The following is a 12,187-nucleotide window of genomic DNA, read 5'->3' as shown; positions in this document are numbered from 1 at the left end:
CGCCTCCATCCCTCACCCCCCTGCGCCCTGGGATTCCTGATTAGAACTAGAGCACCCACTAGGAAAACAAAAGCGAGGCCTCTCCATTACAGCAGGGGCAATTTATTGGATTAAACTTTTTTTCAATGAATTCAGGTTGACCAAACCATGTCGTGAATTCAGGTCCAAGTCACTGAATTGTTTCAGTTAAAAAAAAAAAAAAACTTGGAAAGAAGCCAAAACATTTCCATTTGGACTTTGAACTGACTTGTTTGTTTCAAATTTCACTTCACATTGACTTTAAAAAAAGTTTAAAAATACCCCTGCTCAAAACCAAGCCATTTCCTTCCATCTGAAACGAAATTTCATTGACTTTTCCCATGTGGTCAGTGAACCAAAAACTCAGTTATTTTCACAGATCTCCTGCCAGCTCTCATACTTCAGGACATAGGCTGAGCCCCAGCGAGGGTCGGAGACTAATACCTCTGCCTGGGACAGCAGTGCATACTTTGGTATTGTAGCAGCAGCACCCACTGTCAGCCACAGTGCAAAATGCTGGTCGATTGTGCTCTGGCTGCATGTATGGGCCAGTGGCACAAGCCCCAGCCTTGGAATCAGGGGAGCTGTGCTCTGTAATGATAGCTGCTTGCAGTTATGCTATTCAGCAACTAGGGGCTATACTGAAAATTTCAGAAAGAGTGTGGTCTGTGGGACTAAGCAAAAATGGAGGCTTCATAGATTTCAAGGCCAGAAGAGACCATGTAGGCTACGTCTACACTAGGAGCTTGGGGTGCAGGGCCGGCTCCAGGCACCAGCGTAGGAAGCAGGTGCTTGGGATGGCCAATTCAAAGGGGCGGCACTCTGTCTGGTATCGGAGCGGCACGTCCGGGTCTTCGGTGGGAATTTAGCGGCGGGTCCCTCATTCCCTGTCTTCCTCTTTGAGCTGCTGCCGAATTGCCGCCGAAGAGGAAGAGAGGGACGACCCGCCACCGAACAGCAGCAGAAGTGACGTGATTGAGCAGCCGCCGAAGTGCAGCCGCTTGTCTTTTTTTTTTGCCGCTTGGGGCGGCAGAAAAGCTGGAGCCAGCCCTGTTGGGGTGTGATTCCCCTGCTCATGTACACATACTCAAATGGTATAAATAGTAGCATAGCTGCAGTAGTATTGGTAGCAGCAGCGGGGACACGGATTAGTCATGTACCCACTGGTTTCAAGTAGATTTGTCCTAGGCATGGAAAATCAGTGCCTTTGCTGCTGCTACCATGGCTACACTGCTATTCATGCTCATGCTAGCTCACTGAGAGCTAGCACGTGTGTGTATACATGAGGGGGGAATCACACCCCAAACTCCTAGTGTAGACATTACGCTGGTCTGACCGCCTGTACTACACAGGCAATAGAACTTCCCCCAAATAATTCCTGTTCGAACTAGAGCACATCTTTTAGAAAAACATCCAATCTTGATTTAAGGATGAAGCTGGAAACTCCGATGGAAGGCAGCTTGTTTGTTTTGCTGCTGTTTCCCCCTAATAAGTGCCTGTTGTTTACCCAGATGGTGGATTCATCCATTCTGACACTGACACTGAATGTGGTCTTGGGCTAATCCCTTCACCACTCCATGCCTCAGTTTCCCTATCTGTAAGATGGGGGCAAAAATCCCTTTCTAAAGTTCTCTGAGATAATAAGTGTCATGAAAGTGCTAAGTATACTGAGGATTAGCACAAAGCCCCTGCTTCCTATCTTGAATGAGTCACCCCAGAGTCGCAGAGAGAGTTCAGAGATTTTTGAAAATGAGCATGCCCCTGGTCAGAAAATAGCTATTGCAAGGACATTTTGGTGACCAATGTTGTCTGTTGCAGCAGAGCGCATGGGAAGCATTTCTGCTGGGAGCTCCTGCTGTTATAGCACGGAGCCATAAGACACAGCCACTGGTGAGGAGCATATCATCACCTGCCTGGTGATACCCTGCAGCTCTGAAGTTGTCCTCTGCTGTTCACCTCCTGCCCAAGGACAGGAAGAAAGAGACACTTCCAAGGTGAAATGCATTAGAGAAGGCAAAGCATTATTATTCAATGACATTGATGCTCACAGGACAGGGCAAGAGATGGGAAAGAGCAGCCAGGGACCATTGATCTTAAGACTGTTAAATTAATACTGGTGGATTTTCAAAGAGCAATATTAAAACATAAACCAACCTTTAATTAATGTGAGTTAGGAAGAAACTTTCCCTATGGGCAGGTTATAAATAAATGCCTTTTACAGGGATGTTTGCACCTTCCTATGAAGCATCTGGGACAGAAACAGGATTCTGGGCTAGATGGACCAATGGTCTGAGCTCGTCTGCCAATTCTTTAAAAAAAGCAAAGAACTGTCTCCTTCATCCAAGACCACTGGAGGAAGGGAAGAGGAAACATTTAGCTTGAAGGGCAACTCCTTGTACAGCTGTTAAATAAATACCATGGCCAGAGATAGGGTAGTGCTACAGATATTTGTTTGAATTTGGAAAAAAAAATTCACCTTGTGCTTGTGCCCCTTTTGTAGGTACATTTTGCAAATATTCCAGCCAACAAATTCACTGGCAGGAATATTCCCTGAAACAGATAATGCTACACAAACACTGCAGAATGTTCCCCTTTGGTATCTGTAATCAGGGTATCCACAAAGGGAAAACCCGATTTTAAGAGTTATGCTCGTCCGGTAGGGGAACAGAAACAAAACTATGTGACGAATCAAAAGAGCACAGCTACTGAATACTCCAACAAACTGCTCCAAAGGAGGTGCTGACCCAAATTATTTGACAAACAATTTAGAGTCATAAATAAATCTAAGGACATTGCAGTCAGTTCTTGGGTAGTCCATGAACAAGAAAAGGCGATTTTATGTACTGTATACTGGGCAATAACATGAGAAGGCTCCTGATTTCTAAAACTAACCTGACTCTTTCTTAAGAGACCTATTTACAGAGATGCTGCAGCTGCAGCTAGCATGCCAACCATGTGCACACAAACTGACTTCCTTCTCCAAACTCTTCCCTTCTGCCCCCCGTGCTCCCCTCTCCAAGTTCCTTCCATGTTGCTGCAAGTGACATTTTCCAGGTAAATTGTTTGATACCACGGAGTCACAGATTTTTAACAACCATTTGAGAGCTCTTTAAAGAGTTGTGCCAGTGCCCTTGTCCTTGGCACTGTTGTCTTGTCTTTCTGGTGCTGACCTCAGATTCTAAGCAGCCAGTTCTCTGGACTTTGGAGGAGGGAATCCTTTGCTTTGGGCTTATCAAAGTTCTGCAGCTGAAGTAACAGCCGATGTTGTAACCCTTTCAGACTGCCAGGCACAACAACGTGTTGAAGATTTTCCACCACTTGTGAAAGTGCTGTGTGTCCTGAGTGCCCCCCAAAAGTCAATTCAATGCCTCAGGCAAATTACTGATTTCTCAGCAGGGGAGGATGAGGAGAGCAGCTGTGGATGGATAGAGGCAGCTAGAATTGCATACAGAGTGGTAGAGGCTTTACCGTTGGCAGGGAGAACCAGCCCACTCGCTCTCCCTGAGTGAATTTTCATGCAAGGGATCATTTCATGAGCATTTGTGAGGTTGGTGCAGGGTGCACATTTCCTCTGGAAAATGCCTCTTTGTGTGGCAGGCAGCCACCTGGCACCATTGCATTCAATGCAAAATCAAGACTAAACAAACATTTGCTGAGATGGAGATTTTATGTATTTAATATCTCTATTCATGGTTTAAACAGGGAAAATGGCTTTTTATCTTTCTGAGAAACTAGAGGTGTAAGCTAGAAATCTGGCAAATACACGAAACCCTGATTTGTGGAGAGATGTTGTCTGTGTTTGGATTGTTTTTGCCAGTTTCACTGGCAGTGAAAACTCTGTGGACCCTGCTCCATGGCACAATTCCCCATCAGGTCTTGCTGCAGAATTCCAGTGGACCTTTGTTGTGGCTTATTCCTCCCTTTAAAGTGTGTGTGGTGGGGGGGAAAGACATCCCAGCTCTGAGAATGAGACTTTACTGGTTAATTAATGAGTCATTTTCTCATTGAAGGGAGAGAGAGACACACACACACATGTTCCTAGTAATTCTGGCAATGCAAAGAACCAACCCATTGTTAATGGACAATAGGAGCCTCTGAGCTACAGCACCAGCAGCAAAGAAAGATGAGATCCCACCCGGACTGGAGTCACGGTGGCTCTGGGACCCAGGCAACAGGGAATCCGGGACAAGCTACATGATGACTGTGTCTCAGCGGCTGCTTGGGGCTCGGGTCTCATGTCTGGGGGCAGTGCTGGGCTTCCTTTGCTTCTCAACGGTGCTGAAGGCAGCCCCTGAGTTCTCAGGTGAGTTTGTGAGATGGCATAGTGGAGGGTGAAGGTAGGTTGGAGGGAGAAGAATCTTCTTAAGTCTTAGCCCTGTTACCACTACCACTTCTTAGCAGACAGCGAATGAGGATGGGGTGGGGTGGAGATGAGAGGATAATTTCCTCTAATTGTACATCCAAGAGATCAGATTCTCAGACCTATCCAGGGAGAGGTTCCCACCAGTGAAGATGAAGGTGTAGGGCAGGGTTATATTTGTCGGAGGTGTGGGGGTAGCATAGTCTGTGTTTAGTTCTGGTGAATCAGGGTATGAGTGACACAAACAAATACACCCTGTTTGAGTTCAAGCCGGCTGTGATTCACCGGCAAGACTATTCTCCATCTGGCCCAGATCAGACCCCGAAGCAAACAATGCCTTCCCTGAGCTGTGGCCGTTCTGTGTTTGCTACAAATGGTCTAGGAGCAGGGCCCTGCCTGCCACTGATGCTGCAGGCCAAGTTAGAATGGCAAAGTCACAAAGCAGAAAATGAATTCTAGGAAGATCCCTTTAACCCCGGTGACATTCCCTCCCTGCCCCATGGAAGTTTGGGCATAGAACGAGTGAGCTGTGAGGCACAGAGATAAAGCCCAACAGCCTTTAGAACCCATGTGTCATAGTGTGACAGGTACCTTGAAAAGGGAGTTGGGTCCAATGCACCTGTGACTGGCCAGTTGCATCCCAGTTGGGCTTAAGGGAAGGCACCTGGGGCTGTGGGGGAGGAAGACAGGAAGGGGTAGGAGAGAGCTTCCTCAGAACACAGACAGAAGGAGCAGAGACTAGCCCCAGAGAGAGAGTTGCAGGAAGTATGGATGAGGGCAGTAACTGTGGCTGCTGGGGTGAGTTCTGTGGAAAGTCATGGGGTGGACTTGCTAGAGCTGGAGAACCCTGCCAAGTTGTGGGAAAGTTAGTGCAGAGGCCCCTGAAAATGAGGGGAAGAATCAGCTTGGTCAGTGTGTGCTGGGCATAGGGATTCTGGAGGGAGGTTCCATTGAGCGAAGTGGGGCACACAGGTGAGGAGCCCTGGGGCAGTGGAGCCCTGAGGGGGGCCCTCTTACAGGAGACCTGACTTGGGGCTACAGGAGAAGGCTGAGCCCCAAGTCTTCAAGGGAGAGAGCAAGGCTTCATGGCTTCAAGACTCATGAGAGAGCAGCAGGTCTGGGAACTCTCAGGTGGAGGAGAGTGAGGCCCTGGGGCAAGGGAATGGATCTGGGACCGAGTGGTTAATGACTCGGGTGGACAATCTGGGAACAGAGACCTTTGTATGGGATTGAAGAGCTGGTGCATTGTGAGTGGATTTTACTTTGCGGTTTTGTTTTACCATGAAGGATCTGCAGACTGTTGCCCTTTCTATGACTAAAAGGGTTTGCATTTGCCACAGAGGGAGAGAATATTCTTTTGCGTGGGTGACACTCTGGGGAAACTGAGGCAGGCACAGCCTGACCCTGGAGGGCACCCCAGTGGGGCAACTCAGTGATGCCATATGTATTTAGGACCCTCATCTGAGCAGTGTTTTGGTTCAGGACGAAATGAGGGGTCAGGTAGAGCACAGTCACAAATGGAGTCTCTGGCTGGAATGAGAGAGCTGGAATTTTTCATTGTGCAGGGGTTCAGATGGGCAGTGATTTGGATTCTAATGCCCAGATCTGAACCAGCACCCTTGCACTGCAGGTAGTCCTTGGGGGCTGTTTACAGCTGCTTCAAGGTCCTTTCATGGTGCTGGAGTAGCAGATAAGGGTTTCTTGGAGCAATTAAATGTCTGGCCCTAGAATTTATGAGCCCAGCTAAATGTACCACCTCTGGGCCCAGTGGTGCTGAGCACCCAAACTCCAGTGACTTCAGTGGAACCACATCTGTTTATGCAAGTAGAGAAACTGGCCCTACTATGTGACCATTACAGCATGTGACATTTCTCCAACTAAGCTCAGTCAAACCCCAGCTCAGCCTCTAGAGATTTGTGCCTAGCCAGAAAGAGCAAAATGTTTCCCCCCCACCTTTGTCCAAAGACTCCTGGACGAAAAAGTGTTTGAGCGAAACCCAGCCACTTCCCATTTTGTGGTAAACTGAAACCTGCTGTGTATTTTTGGGTTTCACAGTAAACAGCCCTGAGCTACTAGGATAATAAACTGAACCCCCTGCCTTTCATTAAACCTAAGCATCTTGTAGAAGCACTAATGCATATCAAGATGTTACTTAGAATAACAGATGGGGCTGCAGTAAGATCAAAGGAAATGACTTCATCAGGCAGGGTTATGGTAACTTCATAACCACGAGAAGAGGGACTGAGTCACTGGAACCTCGAGGCAGGAACAATTCCCTGCAAGCCCTGTTCCTTAAAACAAACGTATGGGCTGAAGTCTGTTTAATTCTAACACTCCTAAAACAATGTACCCCAATCCGCCCGCATCTGTGGAAACAGAGGTTGGATTCTGGTGTTATGCAATATACCATGTACCCATGTTCTACCAGTGCCCTCACCAGCTTTGGCCTCGTTTCAGATTTAATTTTAAAATAAAAGTTTTTAGTCCTAATGGTTGTAAAGAAAATTGCTGAACTATCAGGACAATCATTGCTGGGAGGTGCCAGCTACAAGAGAGAGTGGGAGTTGGGAGCATACTGCGGTATTGGATTATTTTTGAATGCTTGGCGTCAGGCACCTGAAACGCCTAAAATCAGCTTAAAAATCATGATATTAAAGAAAAGCCCAATACATTTTTATATATATTTGGATTATTAGATGCCTTTTGAGTTTTCAGCATTTAGGGTGCCCTCAGGTCATGTTTTCAAGCTTTTCTCCATGACCATCAGGGCTAGAAACTTACTTTAAAAAAAAAAGCTAAGAGTTTCATATAGTCACTTGACTCCAGGAATTGGAGTTTTAAAAAAGCCATCAAAAGTCATGAAGCTCATGGTAAAATCATGAGAGTTGGCAACAATTAAGTTGTCATTGTAAGCTCAGTTGGCCATTCAATATACATAGGAGTTTAAAGAACAGGTCAGCACCATGTATGGCAGGCTATCAAGCAATGAAATCTCTCTTGTTTGGGCCATATTTGGAGGTGGTGTGGGCTGCCAAAAGTATGACACCCCCCCCGCTTCCCCCACCCTGGACCTGTGAGACCATTTGAACTACAGTTCCCAGAATGCTCCTGTTCTAAGGAACCTAGGAATTCCAGACTGGATCAAATATGTAGTTCATCTAGTCCAGTGTCATCTCCAACAGTGGCTGGTGCCAAATGCTTCAGAGCATACAAATCAATGATTTAAAAAAAAAAATGTAAAAAATGGACTTTTTTGATAAAATGCTTTTTGAGGAAAAAACCTATCTAAAGGTAGTTTTAATTAAGATACATTATAGCTCAAAGAAATCTCATTATGGAATAGGGATTATACATTCTAATTCTATAGTATGAGAGACTATATTCATGTAATGTTTAAGAAAAGTTTTGTAAATGAGTTCCAATAGTTCATGGATTAGGGACCCAATTTTATGGGGTTCCAGGGGCTTCTGTATAGATTATTTTGGTTAATCTTTCTATCTACCCAATGGGACTCAGTGCTCAGTCTAGAAGATACCATCAGAGATGCTTAGTTTTGCAGTTCTCAAACTGTGGATTTGTGTCTCCAGAGATAACATGCTTGTTAACAGCAAAAGACTTTTAAATAAATAAATAATATATAGAGGTGAGAAATAACAGACCTCAACCCTATTGCCCCTTTGCAAATTTGTGTACACAGAGACAATCCCTTACCTCTCTCTAAAAGTGCAAATTTTCAAAAAGTTCAATGAATAGAAGATTGTTGGGGGCGCAGGGTCCGGCGGCACGGGGGCTGCCCGAAGCCGGTAGCTCTCGGGCAGCCCGGCTCTTAAACAGAGCCTCCAGCGGCTGCGGCTCTGTGTAACTGACACTGTGTCAGTTACACAGAGCCCCGGCGGCTGGAGGCTCCAGCCGCCGCGGCTCTGCTCCTCCCCGACTCTTCGGCTCTGTTTAAGAGCCGGGCAGCCCCCTGCCTCCAGACCCTGCGCCCCCAGCCGGGCACTTCCCCTCCCTGGCTCCGGCGGCGCAGGGTCTGGAGGCACAGGGCTGCTCGAAGCCGGTAGCGTTCGGGCAGCCCGGCTCTTAAACAGAGCCGAAGAGTCGGGGAGGAGCAGAGCCACCATTTTCCCGGACATGTTCGGCTTTTTGGCAATTCCCCCCCGGACGGGGGTTTGACTGCCGAAAAGCCGGACATGTCCGGGAAAAAGAGGACGTATGGTAACCCTAAGCTCCCTGCCTCCCCCCCCCCTTGGGACTTGATTGAAGGGTCCTGGTTGTACCTACAAGCTCTGTTTGGGACTGTGTTCCTGTCGTCCAATAAACCTTCCATTTAACTGGCTGGCTAAGAGTCACGGCGAATCGCAGGAATTGGGGCAGGGCCCTGACTGCCCCCACACTCCATGACAGAACTATTCAAGAAATATATGTTTGCTGATGATGTTTTAAAGAAAGTCACACCAGTGAACTGGTGGAAGTCACTTAAGCACTTGGATTCAGAGACTGTTGAAGTGATAATCTCACTTTTAACAGCAGTAGCTTCTTCTGCCGGTGTAGAAAGAATATTTTCTTCCTTTGGACTAATTCACTCCAAATTGAGAAATCGTTTGGGACCTGAAAAAGCAGAAAAGCTTGTTTTTCTTTTCCAGATTCTAAACAAACAGGAAAATGAAGGTGAAAATAACCGAGTTAGCAGAAGCCAGTATTTTAAGTTTCTCATGTTTCCTAGCTGACATAGTTGATTTAATTTTTGTTTGTGTTTTTTACATATTTCATTTAAGTATTTTAGTTAAAAATAATTTTAACAAAAACAAACCTGATTTTAAAAAACTTGAATGTTTAACTAAATTCAAAAATTCATAGCTTGTTTTGTTAAAATATTATATGATGCTGTTGAAGAAAAAAATCCAGAATACATAACGTTGTTGTTTTAGTTAAATAAAACAATTTAAATGTCTGTCTGGTGATGTTCTCCTCCTAATACAGCATAGCAAGAAAATCCTCCAAATATTAATGATTAACCTGTTGAATTGGGGATAGTTCACCTCCCAGTGACTTCATAAATATCTGCTTCAATTACCTTTGGTAAATGAAATAACCAAACAATCATTCATTTTCTGATATAGCTGTAAAACTAATCTGAAAAGTTTTCAAAATAAATCACTTAAAAATGTATAGTGTGTGTGTACCTTCTAAAAATGAAACCTACATCTGTCTCTGAGTTGTGAAGAATATGTATTAAGGTTATAACAATGAACAAGAATGCACTTTTATGTAGAAATCCATGATTAAATTGAGTCTTCCTGACTAGTGATTTAAATCATGATTTAAATCACTTTGATTTAAATCAAATCCACCCTGCTTCAGAGGATGGTGCAAGAAACTCTGCAGTAGGCGGTTGGGTGATAATCTGTCCCCCATGAAGATCTCTTCCTGATCCCTAATACACCGCTACCTCGATATAACGCAACCTGATATAACACGAATTCGGATAAAACACAGTAAAGCGGTGCTCCGGGGCGGGGCTGCGCACTCCGGTGGATCATAGCAAGTTCAATATAACGCGGTTTCACCTATAATGCCGTAAGATTTTTTGGCTCCCGAGGACAGCGTTATATCAAGGTAGAGGTGTAGTTAGTTAGAGATTGTCTTAAGCCCTGAAGCAGGAAGTTTTATATCGCTTCCAATAGTCTTGTTCTTATCATTAATTCTGATGTTTGCATAGTCTTGTTATATGTATAAATGTCCAATCCCTCTTTGAATCTTGCCGTTTAAGGGTTTTTTAAAAATAACTTATGGTTCTGGTTCCTGAATAACATATTACAGCAAATATAATAATAATATGTGCTCACTGGGTAAAATCTTGCTAATGTAGGCACTCCAACAGCTGGAGATGGGACACTAGATGGGGAGGACTCTGAGTTACTACAGATAATTTTTTCCCAGGTGTCTGATTGGTGGGTCTTGTTGGCGGGAGTGGATCTCCCTCCTCCCTCTCAGTTCCCAGACACAGTTCGCTGGAAAATAATAGTCCAGAGTCCAGTCTGCAGGCAATTTAATGGGTTTATTGGGGCTAAGCAAGCAAGCATATTCTGTAGCCCTTCACACCAGTCGGGCTATCTCTATACGCTGATAGAGTTTTCCTCTTCCCCTCCCCCAACTACAGTTCTATATGCTGATAGAACCCCCTTCTACTCCTAACCCCTAGGTTTGCACGCCGATGGAGCTCCCTCTCCCTCCTCTCCCCCCACCTTCTTGGCAAACTTAATTACATTTGTAGTGCCCCTCCCTTGGTACCACCCCTTCCAATATATGGGTGTGTTCCATTCTGGAAGGTCTTGAGTCTAGGGGCGATGAGACTACCTCTTTTGTACCTGATGGGAGAGTGTCATAGATATAAAGGGAAGGGTAACAACCTTTATGTATGCAGTAATATAAAATACCTCTTGGCCAAAGGTACAGAATCACTTACCTGTAAGGGGTTAATCAGTTCAATTAACCTAGTTGGCACCTGATCAGAAGGACCAATGGGGAAAGAAGATACTTTCAAATCTGGGGGGAAGGCTTTGTTTGTTCTCTTGTGTGTGTGTTTGCTCTTGAGACAGAGAGAGGGACCAGGGCAGAAAAAAAATATCCTAAAAAGATCCTGAAACGATACATCTAAAATCACAGAAATTGTAAATAATAGCACGGAAATGCATTAGATTATCTTTTGTATTAGCTTGTGAATTTTCCCTATACTAAAAGGTAATTTTATTCCTGTTTTGTCACGGGGAAGCAGAATCAGAGGGGAATCCTCTGCATTTTAAATCTTTTTATTTACTCTGTAAAGTTATCTTCCATACTGATTTTGCAGGTGTGATTTTTTTACTTTTTTTTAAATAAAATTCTTCTTTTAAAAACCTGATTGATTTTCAGTGTCCTAAAAACCAGGGATTTGGTATGTGCTCACATTGCTAACCAATTGGTTGGTATATTATTCTCAAGCCTCCCCCGGAAAAGGAGTGAAGGGGTTTGGGGGGATATTTTGGGGGATATAGGGTTCCAAATGGCCCCTCCCTGAATATTTGTTTAAATCACTTGATGGTGGCAGCAATACTGTCCAAGGACAATGAAAGGAATTTCTGCCTTGGGGAAGTTTTTAACCTAAGATGGTGGAATATAAACTTAGGGGGTCTTTCATGCAGGTCCCCACATCTGTACCCCAGAGTTCAGAGTGGGGAGGGAACCCTGACAGAGGGGTAAGAAGCAGGGTTTCTTTTGGCCATGGTCACTTTCTTGCAGACTTTGTGTCTCACCTATATACCCTCCCGCTGCTCGATTAGCTCCTTATCTTCTCTTGTTACTGAAAGGCAAGACTACCCGCTTGGGGTGGGAGTGGGGGTGCGGCCTTGTGCTTTCACTTACATTCTCTTGCTTGCTTATTCAGCCTGTATAAACTAAAAGCAAGGCCAGAAGCAAGATTATTATTGTTTAGTCTCTACCCTTTTTATTTCACATTCTCCTAACAGGTCTCACCTACATGCCCAGGGTTTAAGAGGTTGCTGTATTTGGGGTCAGGAAGGAATTTTCCCCCGGGTCAGATTGGGAGAGACCATGGTGGGTTTTTGCTTCCTCTGCAGCATGGGGTCCAGGTTACTTGCTGGTTTGAACTAGAGTAAATGGTGGATTCTCTGTAAATTGAAGTCTTTAAATCAAGATTTGGTCACCACAAAGCTGCATTTTTTTTGGTGAATTTACTATTCGACCAAAAAATTTCTCCCAGTTCTAGTGCAGCCACACTGAAGTCGATGGTCCCAAAGGGCCAAATTCTGT

The 12,187-nt window shown here is 45.0% G+C and overlaps 1 protein-coding gene across 1 annotated transcript in view; it reads left to right on the top strand.

The window, feature by feature from the left end:
* Positions 1–4,215: 4,215 nt before the first annotated feature.
* The window catches only part of LOC128843167 (protein eva-1 homolog C-like), a 39,132-nt gene continuing 31,160 nt past the window's right edge, over positions 4,216–12,187 (top strand). The window contains exon 1 of the mRNA XM_054039760.1: positions 4,216–4,321. Within this exon, the coding sequence (XP_053895735.1) occupies positions 4,216–4,321 (106 nt within the window). The remainder of the gene's footprint in view (positions 4,322–12,187) is intronic.

The sequence above is a fragment of the Malaclemys terrapin genome, chromosome 9 (genome assembly GCF_027887155.1).
Source record: "Malaclemys terrapin pileata isolate rMalTer1 chromosome 9, rMalTer1.hap1, whole genome shotgun sequence".
Classification (NCBI taxonomy): Eukaryota; Metazoa; Chordata; order Testudines; family Emydidae; genus Malaclemys; species Malaclemys terrapin.
Note: the sequence above shows the minus strand (reverse complement) of the source record. Positions and strands in the feature narration are given on the sequence as shown.